At 37.9% G+C, this 25,700-nt stretch overlaps 1 protein-coding gene across 4 annotated transcripts in view; it reads right to left on the reverse strand.

Annotated features, from left to right (window-relative positions):
• The window catches only part of LOC101164003 (small conductance calcium-activated potassium channel protein 2), an 88,482-nt gene that overhangs the window by 32,401 nt on the left and 30,381 nt on the right, over positions 1–25,700 (reverse strand). For all 4 annotated transcript variants that reach the window (XM_023964961.1, XM_023964962.1, XM_023964963.1 and 1 more), the window contains exons 2-4: positions 13,395–13,868; positions 9,237–9,332; positions 6,744–7,162 (exon numbers count right to left, since the gene is read on the reverse strand). In XM_023964961.1, the coding sequence (XP_023820729.1) occupies positions 6,744–7,162; positions 9,237–9,332; positions 13,395–13,868 (989 nt within the window). The remainder of the gene's footprint in view (positions 1–6,743; positions 7,163–9,236; positions 9,333–13,394; positions 13,869–25,700) is intronic.

Genomic DNA, 25,700 nt, shown 5'->3' on the forward strand with positions numbered 1-25,700 from the left:
TAAGAAAGGAAATAGTTTTGCCCAGTCATATAAACGCAACTGGAACACAGATAAACTATTTGTTTTTAGATTAGACTGATAGATAATATGAGATTTAAACCTAATTATTCTATGACTGAGTAGAGATATTGTTCATAACTTATTATGCCAAGGTTAACAGTAAAAAAGTGAAACTAAATAATTTTACATCTTTTTTCTTTACATTATTTAATATGCAAAAAATAGTCCAGCTTATTTTTTTAATTGATATTTTGCAAAGTTATTAAAGTCATTAAAATAATGCTTACATTGCAAAAACAGCCCCCCTATAAAAAATACAAAAGTCTTACCTAATTGGCAGATTTTCTTTAAATAAGCAAAAATATCTGCCAATGTGGCGAGAAAAATGGTCTCACTGAGAATTCTTATTTGAAGAAAAAAATTACAAGTCACAAGGAAATGTTCCTAAACTGGGATACATTTTGCTATAGAAAAACTTTCTTGATAAGATTAGTTTTCTTGTTAGAAAGAAAACAGAACTTTTTTTTTAAGCAATGGTCTTTGCAGTGTATTTAACATTTTCAGCCAAATTGTTGCTCCGTATTTACTTCTTCTTCCACTTTCGGCTTCTCCCATCAGGGGTCGCCACAGCGAACAAGTCGCATGGTAAATTTGGCAATGTTTTACGCCGGATGCCCTTCCTGACGCAACCTTCTCAAACCGGATTTACTGGCACTTTAAAATTTAAAGGTCTGCCAAAATGGTGAGCTGTGTACTATTTTGACTCAGGGATGACACATCTGTCAACCTCTCTGAGGTCAGGAAGATGGGGGGAACCCCTGTAGGTGAGCTGGCATGCTAAAAAATATTTGCCAGCTAAACTAAATTATTCTCTATGATGAGATTAGACTTGGAGAAGTGGTTTTAAGTGTTTTTTTTCAAAAACAATCTTTAGGGAGGTACGATCAAACATCAACCCGAAGCATAAGTCAAGCAGTGGCAAATAAAAATGCACAAATGCTTACTAGCAGGATGCTAATCCTTGCGTACCAAAGATATAAATTTAGGCTATATCTACATTTGAGCATGTTACAAACAAGTTCTAGAGCTACTGTGAACGCAGTTGATAAAGTCTGACTGACTGACTCATCTCTGACTCCTTTACTCCCTTAATGCACCTCATATATGACATAAGTTTGAAATTAAACCATTCATTAACGGTGCGTCATATAACCTGGAGCACCCTATAGAAAATACAATGTATGAGAGGATCTTTAAATAATGATTTAACTAAAAAACAATGTTGCTCCTACTTTTAGATACTTGTCCATTGGAAAACCACTAAATCAAAAGCTTATTTGTATGGTATTGATTTCACTTAATTCAAAAAGACTTTGGAAAGGGAACATCTTGGCACTAAAAGGAAAACTGCTCAGCGTTTCTTTGCCCCACATCTCAGACCACATTTAGCCTGAAAATAGCATCAGACCGGGCGGCAGCAGCTCCTTTCTTAAACACAAATCCTAAGAAAAAATGAATAAATTAGCAACATAGTTGACTTGGAATCACCCCTAATTAGTGTTACACTGATGCTCAGTGAAATTAGGGCTATGATTGCATTCAAATGGATGTTACTTGGATGAATGACAGGAGTGGAAGATGTTTATGTGTTCAAACGTTTGCAGTTTTGTTGTTGTTGTTAGTCTGTGATTTAAGCTGTAATGTTTTTTCTACACCAGTCCAGTTGATTTATGGAAGTTTGCATCAGAGCCTCTTTCACTCTGAAATCCCCTCAACAGTTTTCATAAAGTTCAGAGGAGCCCAATGCAGCCTCAAATTCAACCCTGATTCTAATAAACAGGTGTAAGGTAGGGCTATTAACAGACTGAAAATAAAGGAAATGTTCTTTTTTGTGTTTATCTACTTCCTGTTGAGTCAACTATGTAGTAAAACAATCAGTGGCTCACTGTGGGACTCAACTCATTTACTATTGTTTGTTGAAACACGCTGGATGTTACTTTTCCTTCATTTACCTTCTAAAAACAAGTTTATCTGTAAAACTACATAAATGATGTAACTGTGAGCTCAAATGTTGTCAGATTTTTCTTGTATCTCCTAATTCATGAAGAATCAAATAAAGAATATTTTCAAACATTGAAAATGAGCATGTGGATATTTGGGGGGAAAATATCCTCATTTAGTACAACTGGCTCAAAATTCCAATAAAGCACCACAACTACTGCATGAAAATAAAGAAATACCTGCAAACATAAAAAATATATATTCCTTTGTGTTTTAGCTTTACCAGGCCAGTGAGCTAAAATTTACAAATAGGTTCTGATTAGATGCAGCATGTAGGTATGCAACTTATGTTAGATGCTCCACTAATTATTACCACTTAAATGTAGTATTTTTCCTTTTTTTTAAAAGTCTTCTCCAATAGTTACTGTCATATATTAATGGTTTTTTTTTCCAGATCAGCAAATAGACTAAATGGGCACCCTTAAGACTTTATATTCATCAGCAGGGAGTGACTTTGTGGCAGTTTGTTTTTTTAAATAAGCATAGAGTCCAATTGGCTCAGACTTTAGTGCTGATGTGTGCAGCAGAGGGGAGGGAAAGTTATGGGGGCAGCTCTCACAGGTCAGAACTCTGTCTCCGCCTCTAGTCATCAGCGGGAATCATCTCCAGATTTCTGAACACACTATATCTCCACGCAACCACAGCGCTCAGTTTTTGGATGCCACACACCTGACTCTCATGTGCACTCACTCACAGTGTTTAAGCACTGCATTGAGCCTCACTCAGAGCGAAGTATTGTTTGTGTTTGTCTCTGCCTTCATTACCAAGCATTATTTCTGGACCGAATCTTCTGATTTTCTGACCCTGCTTTGTCTCTCAGTTTGGTTGCCGCCTGCCCCAAATCTCGCCTGAATCCTGACTGCCCGTGTCTCTTTTCTGATGCTCCCATGCTTGTTATTGACTCCTGCCTGCCTGACCCTGATTTAGCTTTGTGGACTTGTAGCTGAGCTAATAAACCTGCTGCATTTGGAACCAGCCTTCTGCCTGTTTTGTGAAAGCAACATTTCTGAATGGGCTTTATTTGCTGTCAACAGCAATTACATGCAAGGCTTCAATGGAGAAAAATGTTCTCTTATGTACCAGCACCGTAATAAAATAAACTCCAAATTTAAAGTCTTAAGGCCAGTTAAGAAGATGCAAGAGTTTGCTGGTTCTAAACAACGTTCTAAATGGAGCTTCAAAATGTAAAAAGAAGAGCAACAGGACAATTTTTCATCAAAAATAGCAACATTTTGAATTGCAAACTGTCAAAATTACATTGAATGGTATTTTCTGATAAGTAATCGTGTTGTTATGGTCACTTGATGGCAAAGGCCTTAAAAGGTCTATTTTTTTGAATGTGTCAGGATTCTTGAGCAGTTTTAGCAATGGCCTTTCACTGCTGAGGTTGGAAGCAGTAATACTGTAGTTTTGCATTTTTTAAAAGATCCTAATGCTACGTTCACACCACCGTTGGCACCCCACGTTCAAGCGGCCACCTCCAATGAAAAGTCTATGTAAATGCTCAAAACTAGCACTCACGCGTCACTGTGAAAGTTTCAAAGTCAGTTTTAGGCTTTACGTAAAACATGTGGGGCCATTGAACGACTGTTGAAATCTTAAACCAGTAAACTTTGAGCAATCAGGGACTTGCATTTGTCATTTTTGTTTGGGTAGCACCCTTTTTAATTCATTAAAGTACAAACCGTTTGTATAATTTAACAAATAATTTGTGCTATGGTCCTAAACTTTTGATTACCTAATGTATTAATTCAACTGTCTGCCCAAAATGTTTGGACTTTTGTTTCCATTTCTTATTTTTACCATTTGAAGCTCTTCCTAAAACCTTGTAAAAATGTAGCCGTTCCAAATACAAATTCGGGCAATTTCTTAACTGGTCGTAGGATTTTGATCAGGCGTGTATATGTCTATGTCTTATGTGTTAAGCAAAATAATGAGTATTGGAACTGGTATATTGTTCATTGTTTGTGTCAAATGTTTACTTTTTTCTACATCTTAGTCTAATTTTGATCCCCCCATTACCAGTAAGTCCGGACAGATCCACCAAAGCATTAACGTTGATCTTTTTTATATTTATATGTGCACATTTGCTTGGTTTGTGGTTCTTGATGTAACTGAAGCTTCCTATTGATTTGTTTACTTTGATAAAGGCCATGTCACAGACCACTATGTGCATTTTATGAGTTTTCAACCAATGAAATTTTAGTCTTTTATGATTCATGCGTGATTTACGTAATTCGCAAGTGTTTCTGCATTTGTCATTTATCAGTGTGAGCAGATGTCCGTCGAGGGTTTAGGCAGATTGGTTTTTACGTAAATTCGGTTTTGAGCTGTTAAAAGTTTTGGTTAGTTGAGAACTATGCAATTTATGTGAATTTGACTTGGTTTATACACAAATTATTAATAAATCTTAAGCAATTAGTTCATGTTGATTTACATGTTCTTTGTGTGGTTCATTTGTACTTCATTTTTTCATTTCTGATACATCTGAAATTTTTAAGTAAAGGCCACAACTTTACTCACTTTTTTCACATACGTATGTATGTATGTATGTATGTATGTATGTATGTATGTATGTATGTATGTATGTATGTATGTATGTATGTATGTATGTATGTATGTATGTATGTATGTATGTATGTATGTATGTATGTATGTATGTATGTATGTATGTATGTATGTATGTATGTATGTATGTATGTATGTATGTATGTATGTATGTATGTATGTATGTATGTATGTATGTATGTATGTATGTATGTATGACCAATTTTCATCCATGCAATATGCACCACACGTACGTAGTGGCTGTGTGAAATGCCCTTTACATTATCATTGTTTGTATCAGTGTATAATCACTGTAAATTGAGAATTGCCATTACTAGTTATTTTGTGTTACAACCCAAATTTTTGTATTCGGACAACTGAAGGGCTCCTTTTTTTTCTTTCTAATTCGATTCAATGAAGGTCTTTTTCCTTTTTCACAGAGATTTTTTTCATTTTCTATTAATCTTATAATCTTTTGCACTGAAGACAATGAAATTAGCAAATCTTGTCTACTTGAAAATTGAAGATCATTGTTGTATTTGAGTATTGCACAATCTTTTCATGCACTCTCACAGATTGGAGAGTCCTCGCCCATCTTTACATTTGAAAGATTCTCACTTTTACAGCTAATTATGTTGTAGACTCGACATTAAATACCTCAATTAGCTCATAGATCATTTCATGGCCACATTTTTTTCAATTTTTTGGTTTTGATTGCTATTTATTGCCTCAATGTCAACTATTTTAAAACCTGCAGACTCCAAATGAAATAAAAATAGGTAATTTAACCAAAAAAAGTGTGGCATTTCTCAGTTTATTGTAAAGTTTATGTATTTTGCTGTAACTAAAAACGTGATAAATTGTGTGATTTTTGATGGTTGTTTTATTTTCTAAAAGCCAAAAGCAAAATGTTTTCAACTTTTCCTGATGTCAGCTTGCGTCTGGAGCTGAGGCAGTGGACACGGGACTCTAACCCTCACGTCCAAAAGGTAGCAAAAGCTTAAATAGTGGAAGACTGACACCTTAACAAGCTGTCTGCTGGTAAAAAGTCTATATTGGTGAGTGGTGGTGATTGATTATAGATTAATGCTGCTTTTAAGTGGTGTCTGAACTGCGTTACGATATAAGGCCGGGGTTTAAGAGAGCGGACGGCGTTAACACAGTGCTGCTGAATGAATCTGTACAGAGCAGCTGCAAATGTGCTTTGAGCTACTGCAGTGGAAGAGAAATGATCCACTGTGGTCTGCATCCACAGCTAAATAAATGCTTAGATTAATGTACCTACAGTACATTTGTGGGAACATTGTTTTGATTCTGTTTTCTAAAAAAGAAATGCAAACTGTTTGAGTCTAAAATGAAAATGTCCTGAAAGGGTTGAGGTTTCTGAACGTTAGAAGGGATGCTAGAGGAGGGAAAGGTGCAGAAAGCTTTCCTCTAAGCTGATATTTGTGCAAAGCAGCACGTGTTTGCCAGGATTGGTCTGACAAATTCTGCTGCATACATCATCCACCCTCCACCAACCCCACTCAACCAAGCAAGAGGACGTTAAAACATCAGAGCTGGCATTAACGCCTCATTTCCCTTTGCAAATCCAAAACAAAAGAGAGAGAGTGGGAATCTTTGCCTTTGCTCCCTGCCTCTTTCACTTTCTGGGAGAATTCCCGCCGTCCCCCTGAGAACAACCCCAATGTGTCGTTGTTTTTGAGGGGGGGGGGCCTTCGGGGGTCCTGGGGGGCTGCTCTGCATTACCAAAACAAACCATTCAGCAAACAAACAATTATACACTCATGAATTATGGACAAGTCGTCTAAAACAGCAATAAAAACATGGAACGGGGGGACCCAGGGGTGGGTGCCGTGCTAATGAAATGCGCATCGAGCTGTTTTTACGCACGCAGGTCGCAGTTCAGTCAGTCGACTAATCGGCTAACGACTCCACACGTTTCTGTGGTCAGCTGAATGTAAGTGACAGAAAGAAGCAACACTGAAAAGCGTGGGACATGACAGCAACAGGGGTGCCAGAAGAAAATGTGTCAACAGCAAAGCAACACAATCGTGGTCAACCATTCTGTTTTTCATCTTCAGTGTGTGCCAAAAAAAAAAACATTCACCATAACCCCACAACCTGGTGTTTACCTCTCACAGACACGCACAGTCCATGCAGCAATGATCCAGGAGGATATACTGAACACCAGCAACACAGTTCCCGGACAGATGGTCATGAGTGTCTTCATGACGAAGCGCGTGTTGAAGTTGATCTTATTCAGGGCGCCTATGCTGCGGGACGAAGCGTCCGTGAACAGCTTGCTGTGGAGAAGCATGACCCTGCCGATCAGGTAGAGTCTCAGGAACATGGGGATGGAGAGGATGATGTCCACATCCGCGTCCGCCACGGACGGCGTGTAGGTGAAGGCCAGCCGCGCCGTCCACGTGAAGACGTATTGGCCAGGTATGGGGTGGATGGCACACACCAGGAGCTCCAGCACGATAAAGAAGATCCGCTCGTACGTCATGGCTATCCTCCAGTCGTCCGCACCGTTGTCGACCATGAAGAGCTGAAGGGTAAACAGGCGGAGGAGATTTGAAGAGCGGTGCATTTCATGTCATTCATAGCTAAACTGCCATTTTATCGTGCTGTCTGCCAATGGTGAAGCTAGAACATTTTATTCGGAGGGCCGAAAGGATCCAAAATAAGTTTTTAAAAAAAGTAATTAGAGGAGCTCAAGATTTCAATGGAAAATATTGTTTTTGTTATTTTTGCAACGCTTAAATAAGCTTGTGTTGATGATTTCTTAATCTTTGTCAACAATGATACTAGTAGTGATTAAAAATGTGGCTGCCCTCAGCCCCCCCTGTGGCTTCGTCCCTGCTCTCTTGTGTTGTTAACTAAAAATAAGTTAACAAGTCTTTCCCTTTTAGCTTTATTTAGTCCTTACATATTTACCTAAAGCCCATGTCACACAGCCACTACATACATTTTGGGGATATTGCACTGGTGAAAATCGGTCATACGTGAATAGATGTGGAAAAAGTGAGAAAAGTTGTGGTCTCTACGTGATGTATCACACATGTAAGACATTAAAACCATGAAAGAAGTACAAATAACCAGGCAAAAAACAACAACACATAAATCAATGTAAAAGCCAAATCTCTCCCAAAATTCATGCGTCTATTACGTAATTTGAATGTGATATGTGCTACGAATACATGATATGAAAGTTTTACATCAGTGATACATGCGTGAAAAGTCAGTCAGACGTACGTGGAAAACTCGTGGAAAACCGCATATGCGTCTTGCAAAAATCACGCACGATTGCATAAGATTTTGAGATTGAGCATAAACTACGTAAAATTCCCCCCAACTGCGTGATTTTTAACCGAAAAACTGAGAATCTCAACCTGTCGATTTATCACGTTAATCATGATTTATTAATTACAGACAAATTATCATGTTTTTTTCTTCATCGTGTTGATCTAATAATTGTCATGTGAAACTTAATTTGAACTTAGTTGAAATTGCATCTTACAGTGTCTCAAGTAAGCAGCGCCTGCCTGTCGTTGATGTGGTGCCATCAATGTGCAACTTTCTAGTTCTTGAATGAATTAACCCAAATCAATGCCTTAACGCCACGACTATGATCTATTATGTAAGGGATAAAGCCAGAAGAGGAGTTCATTATCATAAATTAATGGGGTACGCGGAGGGCTTATTGCATTGGTCGGTAAACCTTATCTCTGCTGACATTTTGCTCTTACGGTTGAGTGCTGGAATACTTCCTTAAAGGGAAGGACAGCTGTGGAAAAAAGTATGTCAACATATGTATTATGGTATTAATAGGAAGTTTGTGGTTAATAAATTTGATGTGTTAAAATAGAGCATTCAGAACCTGATGATTTGTTTTAGTTTTTCTTTAATGTTAGACATTGAAAAAAATACCCCTTGTTAGTGCAAAAGTAAAGGTTGGAAGTCTTTTATATTAGCAAAGACACTTTTTTAGTAGTATTTTGATCTTTTACTGCACCACAATATCACAAATTTAAGTGAAAAAAACTCAAAATGATGATTTTCACAGTAATTATAAGGTTAGATCAAACATAGATTAATTAGATAAATTAATTATAGGCATTGATTAATTTATTTGAACATAAAATCAACTATATGACAGCATTGTAATAATTATTCAGTGGTAGATTTAGGCAAACAATAACTTAAAGACACAACAGTTGGAAAAAAAATACTCAAAAACCAGAAGACAGTGAGACATAAGCAAACCCCAAATTTTCCTGGAATTTATGGAATCCAATGTTAATAGATGGGGCGGGAACAATGATTTACCAGCAATTTTACATTTATAGTGGAAAAGGTAGCAAGTTCAAAACCTCTTTGGCTCAATATTAGCTTTTGAATTTACTTTGTCTTTACAAAAAAAAGAAAATGTTTACGTTTTATTGCAAACAAACTAAGAATTGACATTGCATTTCAAGATGGCAGTCTTATATACATTATATAAATATATAAAAAATATATATATATATATAAAAATAATGTTTACAAGAAAAAAATATGTTTTCTCCCTTCAGCCTAAAGTTTTCACTATCTTTTTTCTCTCCCATTTATTTTGAACTTACCTGGATTTCCCGGGCGTGGTACATTATTATAAGACCAAGCAGTATAACAGTGGAAAGGCTGATGAGGCATTTCAGTGCAAATGAGTATGAAGATTCCTGTAATGAGAAAAAAACAACATGAAAAAAATAAATTACCAGAGTCAAAGCTTCATCCTGTATCAAACAGGCCTAATGTAAATAATCAATTTCCAGTCACTATGTGGCTTCTTCAAGTAATTCCAATTTCATTTGCAGCAACCATAACAATCCTGATCGCTCCTGGTTTGATTATTTTCTTCTTTTTTTTTTTTTTTTTGGTATTCCTCAATATTTTGAGTTTTAAACCTACAAAGGAAAAAAAACATACAGAGATACAAAAACACATCTCAAATCAAAAACATACACATGCTCAGACACGGTACTGTACAGGAAACTGTGTCTGGCTCTCAGGATGTGGCTAAACAAAGCTGCTGCAGATGTAGGTGCAGCCTGATATTATCTGGACGTTGTTCTAAACTACCAATTAATCAAAGCTGCACAGAAAAAAGGGGGACCTTCCACTCTGTGGTGGTTTTGCATTAGCAGCCGTGTACCACAGTGGTGATGAATAGTCTGGCTAGAAGTAAGGGCTGCAAAGCTGTTTAAGAGGACATGGGGAGCATAGATCTTGGAAATGAGAACCTTTACTTCTCAATAGTCCCTTATACGTTGGTAAAATGCCAGCTAATAAATCTTTGAACTGGCGTGGTGCAAAGAGGCTGCTCTGCAGCCGGGTAATGATGATGGGGTTGTTAATATAATAATAACAACACGAGCAACAAATGATAAAAGCGATAAGTGGAAGTGGTTTGCATAATCGTGGCCTTGATGGCAGTCGGAGCTTTCCAATATTACTCTGTCCTTCGGTGGTCCACATTTCAGAAGGTATTTTTAGCTGTCAACTAGATTGCTTTGCTCTTGCATCCAGAGACACGTTCCAAAGACATTCAAAGATTGTTTTGAGAAGTCCCAGCTGAAATAACATTCAGTAAACCAATTAATTCACCTGCCAGAGGTTCAAGGAGGTTTGTGTCCCAGTGCTTTCGAGCTCTTTGTGTTTCCCTCTTTAAGGGTGCAGGAAAAGCACACCGAGCTCAGTGACACGTCAGGGAACAGAATGTACGTGGAACATGCAACGTGTTCTTTGAGGTAAGGTGTTTAGAGCAGGTTGTTTTTCAACAGAGGTCATGCCTGGATTTTTCGGATGGTTTTTTGGACATATTTAACAATTCAAAAGTGTACTTTGGTGGTTTCTGTCTTTGTTCACACGCTACGGTCACACCTAGCCTCAGAAGCGCATGTTCCAACTCTTCTTCAATGAAAAATCTACCTAAACACACGTATGCGCTTTACAGACTACCGCGTTCAAAACTCTTTGTTCATGAGTCACTACGCAAGTTTTAATGGGTGTATTCAGACTGGGAAAAACGTTTGTTCCGGACCCATTCCGCTTGATTTGGTCCAGATCGAGCTCTGAACCATGTGTTTGGTCTGTAATCAGACTGCCGTCGAGCAGCCTTTCCTGATTCAATCAAAGCTAGCAAACAAGACCACGTGAATAAAAATCTCTTCACTCATTGGTCAGGAATTACGAGGGTGGAGCAAAGCAACTAGAGACAAAGAGAATAGAATAGAATAGAAACTTGACCTCTGCACTACTCACGGTAGTTCATTCAAACATTATACTTTGCTGACCAATTTTGAACGTCTGTATCAACGTCATGTTCAACACTTGAAGCGTTTTCAGCTGTGTTAAAATAAACAACTAAACAGTTTGACAACACAACAATCGTTGTCAATCATATGTCCACAGGTCTTCTGTTACTACATTCTGACTGTGACTTAGGTTCTTTTAATATCAAACACGGTTGTGGTTTTTTTTCCACATACCAGACATGTCATGACGACGAAGACATCCGTCGAAACATGTCAGGTATGTGGGAAAAAACACAACCGTGTCTGATAATAGAAGAACCTAAGAAGTCAGTTAATAATACAGACACAATGAACTTTATTGAACATTCTGACTGTGTTTAGAACACGTGACCACTGGCTTTGGCAGTGTTTTTCAACCAGTGTGCCGCGGCACACTAGTGTGCCGTGGGAGATGGTCAAGTGTGCCGTGGAAAATTGCCCTCATTAACTGATCTAAAAACATTAACCATCTCCAGGAAATCAGCTCTTTGTTCATCCAAACAGGTCCTGATAAAACACTGAGTAGTTAGGAATATAAACGATCATAAAATACTTTTTTCGTTGTGTTTATTTGATTCTATTAAAGACATTTTGATAAGAATGACGGTAACGCGAAATAGCTGCAGCTATAACTGTGTAAGGAAAAGTCCCGCAGCTTTTACTGTCTCCACGACTCCACCAATCATTCTTGAAGGCTTAATCACATGTCATCAGTCTGACCAATCAGAAGTGGTTAAAGTCTCCACTTCCTTGTTCCAATTTAGCTCATAACTCAGTCAGTTCCGACAAAAACACCAGCTAAAGCTCGTCTTTAGCGGTGTAACTTTCCACAGAATCCAGTGTCAGACCGTGGAACAAGTGAAATAAACCATGAAGCTCAGAGACGCGAGTCTTTCTGCCGTTTTCTCGCAGTTTTCACACTACATCTCCCATGATGCATTGGCTTAAAGGGACAGCGTCTTGAAAACACAACGAACATACAGTTTGTATGTAACTTAACTTTTATTACATCTTTTAGAAAAACATCTGCAACTTCCTGCTTTTTCTGCCACAATTATCACAAAAATGCACGTCAGATTGCCGGGGGGGGGGGGGGGGGGGGGCTGTAGATCAAAACAGACTATGAGTTTCTGCTTTTTTTTTTTTTTTTGGGATGCTGGTGTGCCGCGGGATTTTTGTCAAGGTTAAAGTGTGCCGTGGCTCAAAAAAGGTTGAAAAACACTGGGCTATGGTAGCTGTTTTGATCCATTTTTTCGACTCACAGGATGGATTGTATTCAGACTGAGGAATCTCAGAGTGAAGCTCAGTCCAATTGGAAAACGAACCGAGACCACCTCAAAAGATGGGTCAGAAAGCTGTTCCTGGTCCCGGACCAGAGGTCACTTTGGTATATTCAGACTGAAACTTTACTCTGGATTATCGGGGCAAACAAACTCTGGGTCACTTTAAGCAACTCAAATGTGTCCAATCTCAACAAACCCAATGTTATTTTTTTAGGCTCTACGTACAAAATACACGGTTATTGAGCACGTGCCAAAAGTGAAACCAGTTGAACCTTGACCAGTCAGGGACTCTGATTTGGTAGTCTTTCTCAAAACACAGAAGTGCCAACCAGTTGAAAATAAGGAGAAATTAATATTTGATAACTTTTATCAGCTGGAGTTATTTTACCCCAGTCTTTCATATATTGAAAAAGAGCTGTGTAAGAAAAAATCCGCAGCAAGATTTTCTAAATTTGCACCATTTCAACATTACATGAGTACATGCTCTAGAGTCGGGCGGTGACAGACCAATATGACCACTATATGCTAAAAGCCACACATGTCCGATGTGAACATAGCATGACAGTTTTTACATAATTTGTTGTAGCTGGAGCAGCAGTGGTATATAATAGTTTCAAATCACTAATGTATGTCAGCTATTTATCTTTTTTCCATTCATAATCTTTCCATCCATTTCTTTAACTTGCCTCATCCCTTTCCATTCCCTCGTCACTTTCCATTTTGGTTTGAGCTTTTTTGAGAAAATTGATACAAAAATAAATTTGTGTGTTTGCTATATCCAAATTGCTTTATATTTATCTATGTGTTTTACACTGATTTTTCATGTAGTTGTTGTTCGTGTTTTAATTCATACAATGTTTTTGTGACTCACAAATAAACTTTAAATTTTCTTTGGGATAATAAAAACCCCAACCCACCAATCTCCCTTATTTAATCCCCATGACACAAAGATCGTTAGTTCCTTGGCTAACATCCTAAGTAGCCATGGGGTCAATAACACATTGATACGATCAGTTGTCTGCAGGAACATCCTGATCACCTGAATGATTAGGATGTCCTAATCCCACAAGACCCTTAGACCTCTCCCGATGAACCCACAACCGAAGAAAAACAAAGAGCGGTCGAGGACACATTGATCTACTCAACTATCACATTCACTTACCTTAGTGTAAACCCCCCACGAAAGTTCTGTCTCTGTCACCATGACAACAATCCCAAACATCCCGAAGATGAGTGCGTAATCACTCAGCCGCTTCCTCTTCTCAAACAGCGCCCTCCGATGACCAAGTTTGTAGCCAATGTCCCTGTTTTTCTTCTGTGGAGCCCTCCCCCCACCTCGCCCGCTGCCCTCCCTGACTAAGCTCTCGTTGGAAGCCTTGCTGGGGTCTTCACCACTGTTGCCCTTGGAAACCACCACCTCTAGGCCAGAGCTGTGCAGCGTCTGTAAGGGTTGTGTCTCCGAGTCAAGCTCTGCGAGGTTGCGGCGCGACGAGGACGCCAGGCTGCCCACTAATGGTCTCACCACTCCGCCATTGTACTTGCAGGTGTTCATGGCTATCTGAGGGAGTCGGCCACTGCTCTCAGAGAGAGAGGGCTTTGATCCAGCATGGCTCAGCTTCCTCTGCTCAGTGGTGGCCTGTGGACACAACAGATGGGTAAAAATGAGACACAGTCCACACATCTTTAGATCTTAAACGGAGAGTTTTGTAAAGTGGCCCTGAAGTACAGGTCATGCTTGCAAATGCAAAGACCTATTAAAGGGCCTATATCACGCAAAATTAACTTTTTGAGCTTTTTAGTTTCTTTTAAGGTAAATCCACATGAAAAACAATCCCAAAGCAGTATTTTGATCCGTTTACACATTCTTAGTATTCCTCTGAAAACCTGTGCTCTGAGCAGCAGCCCCTCCCAATCCACGAAAACGAGCGGTTCTCACCAGCTAACGTAGACCAGTGAGGAACCGCCCCTTACAGGAAGAGTCGGCGCTGCCCCAGGCTAACACACACTCCCACTTTCCACATTCACCCACAAACGTCATTTACTTTTGATTTTTGTAAGGTTTCATTTTTTTTGGAACTGTGTTTTGGTTTCTGGTTTATGTGATAATCTTTGATAGTTTTGGCATTGAGTAATTTGTTGATGTGATTTGCACTGTAGTTTTGTCTTTAACATGAAAAAATAAAATAATATTATATTTAAATTGCAAATTATACAATGATGAAATAAAGTTGCTAAACTTTTTTATAGTCTCAAGCACTAAGGAAACTTTCTTTGGCAACATCAATTTTTGAAATTTGAACATAGAGAAAGTTTTCCATTAAAATGTACCAAAATAGATGTTTGTTTGTTTGTCTGGGAGGAAGTTTCATATAACAGCTTTCCCATGCAACAGAGTGGCATCAAAACTGGAACTCTAAAAAACAAGTAAATAATAAATGCGCTTAGATGTATAAATAAAACCATATAACTCATAGTGGACCCTACAAAGTGCAGAAAATTGAATCTTTGCACAGCACAAAATCAAACCTAAATGATTAATGCTCACTGTGACCCTATTTTCCATTAACATGAACACATTTCTTCCAGAGATAAGAAGCAAGATGTCCAAAAAAAGAGATTAAAATACCTTTGCAATGATAGAGAACCAGGATAAAATGCACTTGATGTGAATAAAGTCTAATTTCAGTGTAAGAGGAATTTGCTGTGCTCTGAGAATGCCGCACCACACACCTTGGAGTTCTTATGAACTGCGAGTTTCTGATACGCTAACACAGACATGCGATGTCCCTTTGCAGAGGCTGCAGCGCAGTCATCCCAGCTGCATCCATCTGCCTCTCTACTCTTCATAGACTTGAGCAGATTATCATAATGGCTTATGAAAACTTCACATGGAACGGTGCCTTTTCCAAAACAAGTCGAGGTGTGTGATAACACCGCCGGTCCTTTCTATTAGTCCTGACAAAGCACGCTTAATGCCTTTAAATGTGCTGGTGGGAATACAGAAGGGCATCCCTAATGGAAATTTACTAACTCTGTTCCTGTGATGCTATCTTCTTTGGCATATTGTTGCGCATGAGAACACGACTAAAGGTTAAGGATTAGTGCAGACCATAGGGTTTCTAATCCCTTTTCGGTATTAAATTGCTTTTTAATCTGTGCCATTAGAACCCCCCTTTTATACTTTTGATTTGCTTGAACTTTGAGTCTGAATGACAGGAAAGATTTGAGAAAGGGGCGCTGACACGGCAAAATGCTGTGATCGTGCTAAAGCCAGCTAATTTGATTTAGATTCTGATAAACAGGGGTTTCCCACATTTCTGGAGAATCACTGGGGTTTTTTTATTCATAACTGTTCAACACATATGTTTGAAACATTCCGGTTTAACTAGCATGGCGATAATTTGTGAATCAGGAACAAAAAGGCTACATTTATGCTGAAAGCACTGTACCAGGGTATGTTGGGATTTTGGCTAAAATTATGGTTTTCTAGACTTTCCTGACATGAAAATGAAATCAGGGATCAATTTAGGTCATATAATGGATACAAGTAAAAAGAAAAAGAAATAGGAATACGAAATTCTGTATTTGTCCCTCAATGGGGAAATGTACTTGTTGAAACAACTACTACATACAAACAGTAAAGTTTTTTCACTCATCTGTAAAGGTAAACAAAAATGTACTGTTTGTATGTACAATTCAAAAAGATTAGGGAAAGAATTTTGGGGATTGTTTGGGTTTGAGAACAAAAAAGTTCAGTGCTGAAAACATCAAATCTAATTTAAAATCTCATATTTATTGTATTTTCTGCGCTGTAAGGCGCGCAAAAAGCCTTAATCAATAAAAAAAAAAGAAAAAAAAGAAAGTGCACCTCATAATCAGAAGCACCTTAAAGATCAATTTAGCTGCAAACAAGTTTTGGGTAGACTGTGCTTTTTACTGACAAGGTTGGGAGTTGGCATAGTCACAGTTCGTTTGGTTTAACTGTATCGATCTGTTTTTTATTTGTTGCTAAAAAGGTTTTCACAAGTATTGTGACAATGAAAATGCAGCTAATGCTTCTTACATGGCTAATGTATAATAATGTGTTACTAAACAAGTTCTACAGTTACTGTGAACACAATCAAAAGTCAGACTGACTGACTTCTATCTGACTCTTTCGTCTTGCGTAATGCACCTAATACCATTGTCCGGGTGAATACTTGATTCTGATTGGCCGCTGGGTGTGGATTAAAAAGTGATAATGTACACCTAAAAGAGAAGATCCGCTCACATAGCTTAAATGTATCACTGCGCTGGCTTCGTTGAAACAAACTTTTGCTTTATCATATGGACAAAAACAAGCGGTAAAAGGTGAACTTTCGCTCTAAACTGATGCTTTGTTTAACCCATCGTGACGATCCGCATATATATATATATATATATATCGCTTTCCTTTGCCAGTGTCCACTCAGCCATTACCATGACAATTTGCTGCGTCACATTATTTAAAGTCCTCTTTCTGTAAAAAAATGATTTGAACAGATAAATAATGTATTTCTTTTGCAAGTGAGCATGGTATAAGCCAGATAATGGCCTTCAAAGTGTCAAGGTGGACTTCAAGACTTTGCTAAAGCAACCGTCCTGGGCTTCACATCATCTGTTAATTTTTGATGATGGACACCTCATCAGACAATTTTCCTATAGCTCGGTGCGCCTTATATGACATAAATTCCCAAAATAGATCATTCGTTGTCCTGGTGCCCATTAATTTGGTGCGCCCTATAGTATGTAAAATAAAGAACTTAGGTTTTCTTTAATGTCCCCGCATTTGTTGGTTCTTTTGAAATTCTTAAAGATTTCTATCATAAGCATTTCTAGCATTTTTCTTGCACGCAATATTTCACATCTTCAGGCCTCAAGTCTTTTTTTCTTAAGGATAGTCTGATCTTTGTTCTGATTTTATTATTACCTTAAGCAGGACAACGTGACGCCTCAGTTTCAGAAAAGTTTTCTATTGTTGCTGAGGAGGTAAATTCTCTCTGAAGTCTTTCTCTCTGAGTTTGGAGTATTTTTAGACTCAGTCACACTGTTTGAGTTATTTGATGTGTAAATATGGATTGTAGTTCCTAAATCTGGGACAACACTCACACGAGGCCTGCTTTGTCAAGAAGGGCTTATAAGAATTGCAGAAGTGAAATCAAGTTTGTCCTTCTCAATTTAATTCATTTCTGTACTATCATTCATACTGCGATTTGATTCTCAATCTTCTACTTGACCAATTTGTGATTAAAAACACTTAAGTTTACACTCTGTCCCGCTAGCTTACAGTCCATAACACCCCCGCCTTACATTACCAGTGTAACAAAAATGGAGAGCAATGTTGGAGCTATCCAGCTGTACAGTTTTGAGCGAGATACCAATCGAAGAAAACAAAGATGTACATGGATTTATTCATCTACAAGTGGATGCCTCACATTGGAGTGGAGCAGGAAGCCTGTGGTCCATCAAACTGCATTTTGTCATCTGCTCCTGATTCACAACAAGATCAACAAACAGATACACATTCATCTTAATTAGCTGTTTTTAAAACACAACAAAGCAAGAAATAGTCAAGCAGATCAAAACAAACATTGTGACTTCTAGTGCCCAGTTGGCACAGAGCCACGCTTAAACAACCAGCTGATCACCTCATAAATCCCCCGTTCTCGCATCTTACCGGCTTCCTCTCAAGTCCTTTTAATATGCTCTTGGTTCAAGGATCCCTGAATTTCTACCTTTTCTGTCAGATCTGTGCTCACCTGGTGTGCCGCACCCAAATCATGTATGGACAGGTATGCACACTGTTTAAACGTAACCCTTATTATTCTATCTACCTTACTTTTTGATGTTGTTGTATTATTTACTTGCCCATTTTAATGCTTTTTTTTTCCTATTTACATTTTCTTTTTAAGCTTTATTTACTGAAACCATTTTTTTAAACATAGATTTTACATGATCCTTAACTTGTGTTACTGATCTGCTTGTTAAAAGTAAAAATGTGCTAAATTTAAGCTGTTCTTATTTTGTGACGTGGTTAGATTTAGAGATTTTGCTGTGTCATCCTTTTCTTTCCATTCATTTACTAAACTAGTTTTGTCCCTTTCGGAGTCACGGGGCTGCCTGAGTCGATCCCGGCTGCTGGTGGGTGAAGGCAGGAGACATCCTGGAGAGGTCGCCTGTCTACCGCAGGGCCACAATCACACACCCATACACACTCACACCTAGGGACAATTTGGAGTAACCAATTACCCTATGAAGCATGTTTTTAGATGGTGGGAAGAAGCTGGAGTCCCCAAAGAAAACTCACACATGCACGGGGAGAACATGCCAACTCCACACAGAAAGGTGGTGTTCTGTTTCAGGTCCACCAGCCAGGACTTGAACCGGGGCCTTCTTGCTGCGCCACCGAGCAGCACCGTGCGGGGTCATCCTGTTTCTCTAAAATACAACCAATAAACTGAACATAATTTTGTGATTTTCAGATCCTATTCAACACACAATTTGAAAAAAAACATGTTCACTAGCTGCCTATAGCTCACTGAGTATTGGATTAATAATGGTGACTACTGCAATTCAGCAGGACACAGCTCTTGGGCTTAGGACATTTTTTTGCCAGTTATCTGTTGCAAGTTTTATCCCTGCATTTCACCGCTAAATTACTCATTCTACCTATATTTTTGTTCAAAAATTTCTACAGTTAATAGAGTGAAAAGATTTTCATGTGTCAACAAATAATAAACTGTCTGCCACCCAAGCAGCTCGGCTTTATTTCATCACCTTAACAACCAGACTGGTTTGTAGCAGGGGGGGAATGGTGGACGACTCGTAGACGGCTTCAAAAGGCCCTGCCATGCTCAAACCTAATGTGGCGTCAGACCCCAACTTGGTTTTGTTCTCAGCATTATCCATGTGCCATGCAAAGGTTGGCACCTCATGATTAGAACCAAAAGCCTCATTACTGAACAGCTTAAAGGAAGAAACCATTCTTCTTGCCAAACTCCCTCTTCAGGCAGCTCAAATCTGAGTCCAAAGAATACTAAGTGTTTAGTGCTGTGAGGGACAATGTGCAGCAGTTTTAAATGTTTATGAACTTTTAAAGACCCACTACAATGAAATAGATCCATGTACGTCTTTGTTTTCCTCGTCTGAGCAGGCATCTGGCTCAAAACTGTATGGTTGGATAATATTGCTCGCCTTCTTTTTTTACACCCGTAATAGGTTGGGGTTGTGGGGAGCTGTAAGCTAGCAAGAGCGGATGTAAACAAGGGGATGAGGGGAAATGAAGGCAGATTTACTCCGCACCAACAGTCCCTCCCAAACTCGAATTTGTAATTTCTAATGAACTACTGCTGCTCTGCAGAAACTATGACTTAGAAAACAGTAACGTTTTTTTTGTGGCTAAAAACAGCATCATCATAATAAATAAAAAACCCTGGGAACACTTTTAAAATAGATCAAAAGATGATTGGAGTAGGACTTTAACGTTTATGAACCTTTACGACATCTCTGCATCATACTAGACTGGTTCTGACAAAGATGACATGAAAGGAAGATCCTGGAAGACAAAGAAGGAAAAATAACAAATAACGTTAAGATCAAGGACTGGAGGAAACATGAAGAAGGAAGAGATAAATGAAAGAAAGGTAAAGACTGCTTCCTGTAGGCGTCTCTGCCAGCCACAGAGTGATTGAGAGCTGCAGGCTACACTCTTTGGTTTGTCCCTGCACCCCAGACACTGTCACATTTCTATGACAGGCCAGCAGGCACCGGGGCTCCTCCGTCCATCCCTGACCAGCATGTGGATCATAACTCAGTGCTGGCGAAGACAGAGCAAAAGCAGCAGCTGCAGCCACACATGCACAGGAAGGTACTCCATCACAGCTGTCTGCTTAGGTTCTCCACAAAGGGATTCATTTAGGCTGGAATATTGTTAAAGCTTTGAATGCCAAATATAGCAATGACATTTTTCTGAGAGCAAAAGAAGAAAAAGCATCCTAATTTTTTAAATAGTTATTCCCTCACATTTTGAAAAAAAATAGCCATTTGAGTTGTCTATAACTCTGCAGAAAGAGTTTTTTATTTGATAAGCTAATAAATATAAAAATGAAGCAACATGCAGAGAGGAAAATATATATTTTACTACACCTCATTTTCTAAGAGACCAGACCTAAAACAATAAAGGGGTTAAGTTGCATGGGTGAGTAAACATGTTAAATATCATCTCCATCTGTTGGTCAGGCACTTCTGCTGCACTAATTCAGGAAGAATCACCTGTTCCACACAGCCCACCCTATGGCCTTTTAACCCTTGTGTTATCTTAGATGACCCCACCCTTACATTGACGTGTTCTCCCTACCATGACAAAGGAGGATAAAGGTGGAAAGATTTCATGTAATCCATGGACACCAGTGAAGATCACAAATCATTGGAAAAAAAAGGTTCAGAGTACTGTCTAGTGGGTCTAGATGACCCAACTCCCAATGTTAAAGTGCCTAGGATAGCACAAGGGTTAACAGCAAGCACTGCTTTCAGAAATCACCAAAATTTAGGAAAACACCAAACTTTTAGGAATCACCAAACATTTAGAAATCACCAAGCTTTCAGAAATCAACAAGCTTTTACAAATCACCAGAATTTCAGAAATCACCAAACATTCCAAAATCACAGAGGTTTGGGAAATTACCAAGCTTTCAGAGATCTGGCCATGTTTTCCTTTTTATAAATTGTTTTATCAGAAGTCGTTGGATGCTGTGCTGAGTCATCTAAGATTTCACACACATGATACTGTATGTGAGTTTGCATTTCCTGAATGCGTGTTTAAGGTAACAGACTGATGCATTTTTCTTTTCCAAAATCTGTGATCAGTCGAGTTTTTATATACTATCTATATAGTATAAACTTAAAATGTTTGAATTTAGTCTGAAGTATTTAGTTACTGTACCTATACTCAAGTATACCTAATAAAATAAACTTTAAGTGAACTACTTCAAGGTTAGAGCACCAGTGGTCCTAAAGTGTAAATCACACCAACAAACAAGTTCAAGTAAAAATATATTAAAGATCATCGCAACAATTAAAACAAGAAATTAAAATTAAAATAAACATTCAGGGGCGGAGCTGCAGGGAGGCAAGGGGGGGGGGGGGGGGGGGGGCAAGTGCCCCCCAGCAAAAAACGCTGCTTCCATTGTTTCAATTTTTTGTTTTGATTTCTGAAATGTAATGTGGTTTTTCCTTTTTAATTGTCGGGATTTTAAAATGCTTTTGCACTGAATGATTTGTTTTTGTGATTTGCACTATCACAGACTTTTAGTCCAGGTTTTCCAAAATAATCTCAAAATTCATCTCAAAATCATTTTGGTATCATATTCCATATTTTTTTGACTTGGATCTAATTTTATGGAAAAACTCTCAAAATCTCTATTTTTAATGAAATGATGTCACACCTATAGACTTAACAGATCATATTTTGTTGAACTTCTTTTTAGAAGTTCCCTCTCAAATGAAAAAAAAATGTAATCTTCAAACAAATCCAGCTAAAGAACACAAGAAAGTCTCCTAAAGATTTCACTTCTTAAAACTCATTCCATCTTGTTTTTATTTTTCCTGTTCCATCATTATGTCCTAAATCAAATTTAAAGAAGCTAATTTGATTACAAATTTGATGAATATCCATATTAAGATTTTTAGTTTTTGCAATACCAAAAAAGCTTCTGTTCTAATATAAGAAACAGCTTAATTAAATATTAAATTTCAATAAATGTGAATAGATGTTTCAGGAAATGTAATATTCTGAAGAACCCTTTTTTATAGGTAGTTTGATGCCTAATTAATGTAAATATCAGATAAAATCAAACCATGTACAAATCAAAATTAAAAAGACATTTAGAAAAGTAGAAAAAGGAAAAATAAGTCCAAAAGTGAGACAGGAGGGAAGAAACAGACGTGTCATTTTTCTCTTTGACAGGTAAATGGAAGGATAAAGATGTAGTTTACCTTTAAATGTTTTAAAAGCTGGCCTTCCTTAGAAGGTTTGGTGCCTGTCAGCTATTTGGGAAGGTAAACTACATCTTTATCCTTCCATTTATCTGTCAAAAAGAAAAACAGCCCATTTATGTAGATGGAAGACAAAGAGAATGTCATTTCCCAGCATTTTAGAAAGAGGACAAACAGCAAGAAGTACTAAAATTAACAGCAGCCGTGAGATTAGTAATAAAACAGAGGTAAGTCACTGGTCTGAGGGGAGACAAGATAAAGATCTAATATAGTCCAAAAAGATCCCTAATGTTTTAGCACTATTAAGTTTTCATGATCACATATCTGGTATTTTCCATCTCAAGAATATACATAATAATGACTGAGTGAACTCAAGCTGGAATTTAATCTAAACAAATGCTCAACAGTGAACAAAGGTAGAGATCAAACAGCTTTAGGACATAATATATTATAGAACATTTTCTAGTTTCTATTTTAGGGTGATGTATGGTCCTTTGGTAACTTAACACATATACACATCTTCAACAGATGCATATACAGTATATGATAATATTTAACCTTTGGCACACTAAAGAACCACTTTTTGATGAAATCTGAGTTTTTTTCGCAGCCCATTTTCCTACTTGGAAGTAAGACGACCCCTTCTGTCTGAGTCAATGGCTTTCGCTTCATGTGGGTGCCGCCCATTTTATGACATCATCCTAGAGCTGGCCTCGGCATCGTGTCAGCGTGTCTCCCACGAAAACAAACAACATCCAAACTTTTGCAAAGATGGATGTGCATATTGTGCATAAGAAATAAAAGAGTTTTTGCCAAACACCGCTAGCTCCAGGAAGTGGGTGTTTGTGTTAGCCTGGGGGCGGTGCTGACAGCACAGACTCTTTCTGGAAGACATACCGGTACTCAGAGATTTCTCTAATATTTATGAAGAATCATAATACACTTAAAAGATCAAAAAAGTTGTTTTTGCATAACATAGGCCCTTAATCAATATAATACAAGGTATCAGAAAGTACATTTTGCACAGAAATACCTGAATTTAAAGACCCACTCAGTTAAATTATGTTTTTGGTGTTTTTAACATGTTATTTTAGCATTTTTCTCATGATGGAGGACATATATAAAGAAAATTAAGATGAAAATGGCCTTTTTAAGTATTTCTTTATCCAATTTGGTAATCACGATGAGACAAAAAAAACGTATTGAAAACCATTGCATTACATACGTAGAAAATGCGCAGGGTGGGCCACAGCTCTCTGCTCCAAGCTCTTAGCAACAGGGAAGAGAAGAGGGAGCTGGGTTTCCCCACACCAACAGAGTTCCACAACTCAGAGTTAATTTTCTCATGAACTATTGCCACCCCGCAGAAACTATGTCCTAGAAGGTTTTTTGATTTTGACCAAAAATGATTCAAATTAAAAGACCAATGGGAACAAATAGATCAAAAGATGATTGGGGTGTGAATTTAAGGTAATCTTAAATTAAGGTAATCTGTTTTTGGCTTTTGAATAAAACAAATATAGAATAAACATTAAAGCCTGATAGGGACCAGTTTACAAACACTTTTACAATGCATGAAGTGAATCATCTGTTTATATCAGTGAATAGTTGGAATTACGTCAACATAGTTACACTCAAGAAAAGGGTATGAAAGAGAATTAGACAATTTAAAGGCTTTAGAAATATTAACACTGGAGGTTAGTCCTCTAAAAATTCTCAAATGTTAACATCTAAATTAAGAATAGACTTTTAGACTTTGTTCTAACTATTTTTTCAAAACTGACCTCTGTCTTCCACTCATACTTTTCTCTTGATTATAAGGGGAAAAGAAAAGCCAACTTACTCTTTATGCTAGTTTTTTACATTGAAAAAGAGATCTCATTTTACAGGTAAACAATGCATTAAAAAAAAAGCCCCTAATTTCATTGATATGCAGATTATCAAAGGGAAAATACCCAATTGGAACATGTGTCACAATCACTCGGCATGAACGCTGCAGTTTAGACATCAGAAAACCCTAACAGAAGCTAGAAACGGTTTCATTCCCCAGCTCTCCCCATTGCCTCTTGTTCTTTCAGTCTCCATTTAGATATCAAAGAATAATTTGCCAAAAACAAGGGTAGACCTTCATTAAAAGGAGGCAGGTACATGCCTGTGGGACCAGGTTTCATTAGGACAAATAACATGCTGTTCAACAGAGACACAGTTCTTTCGTAATTAGGACCCAACAAGGTTATTGCATGTGTGCATGCGTGTGTGTCTTATAAATTAGGTCCTGGGGAGATTGGGGTTAGAACTGATGAGGAAGGGGGGTTACCTTCCCTGTGGGACATGCATTGCCTGATTAGGAACAATTTTAATTTCCAGCAAATTAAAGGACAGGGTTGTTGGGAAACTGATTTGTGGAATTGGGCCATAGATGATGGGCTGGTTCTGAGAGGACTGCAAACCAGCTTAACCTTTCAGCGTTAGCAGTCCTTCAGAGTGGTCTCATAACAACAGCAGTAACATCTAGAGGCGTCAGGAAGTTTGGCACCACTTTGTCTTCTGCTTTTGGCAAATAATGGCTCTTATTTTGTGAAAAACTCCTTTAATCATAAAGTGTAATGAAGTAGACTTTCCTGAAATTAAGTAACCGTGACCTCAGATTTATCCCAATGGGTCACGTCATGATATAACCGTATTTTATGGACTATGAGTCACTTAGGAGTAGGCCTAGAAGTTGCAGCAGCCAAAAAGTGCATAATAAAGAAGACTAAAAGTCATAAAAAAGTTGTGCTTTTAAAAGAAACTTATTTAACAAAATAGGGGAACAAGGTTGAACATTTTATCTTGAAAAGCAAATCATAATAACAGAATAGATAATAATAGACTGAGTATATGATGATTTACTACAATAAACAGGGTTTTTTAAACAATAAAGCTTCATGAAACACAGGAGGAATCTAGTAAGTAAGTGCAACATATGAACAATTATTCAGCATTAAAAATGTGCTGACAAGTTAACTAAACTCTTTATATAAAGGTCATATCACACAGCCACTACGTACATTTGCACATTTTCTACATACAGTACAGACCAAAAGTTTGGACATACCTTCTCAATCAAAGAGTTTTCTTTATTTTCACGACTATGAAAATTGTCACACTGAAGGCATCAAAACTATGAATTAACACATGTCGTGTTATATACATAACAAAAAAGTGTGAAACAACTGAAAATATGTCATATTCTAGGTTCTTCATAGTAGCCACCTTTTGCATTGATTACTGCTTTGCACACTCTTGGCATTCTCTTGATGAGCTTCAAGAAGTAGTCACCTGAAATGTTTTTTACTTCACAGGTGTGCTCAGTCAGGTTTAATTGGTGTGATTTGTTGCCTTATAAATGGGTTTGGGACCATCAGTTGTGTTGTGCTGAAGTCAGGTGGATACACAGCTGATAGAGCTACTGAAT

Source organism: Oryzias latipes, chromosome 17 (assembly GCF_002234675.1).
Source record: "Oryzias latipes chromosome 17, ASM223467v1".
Lineage (NCBI taxonomy): Eukaryota > Metazoa > Chordata > Actinopteri > Beloniformes > Adrianichthyidae > Oryzias > Oryzias latipes.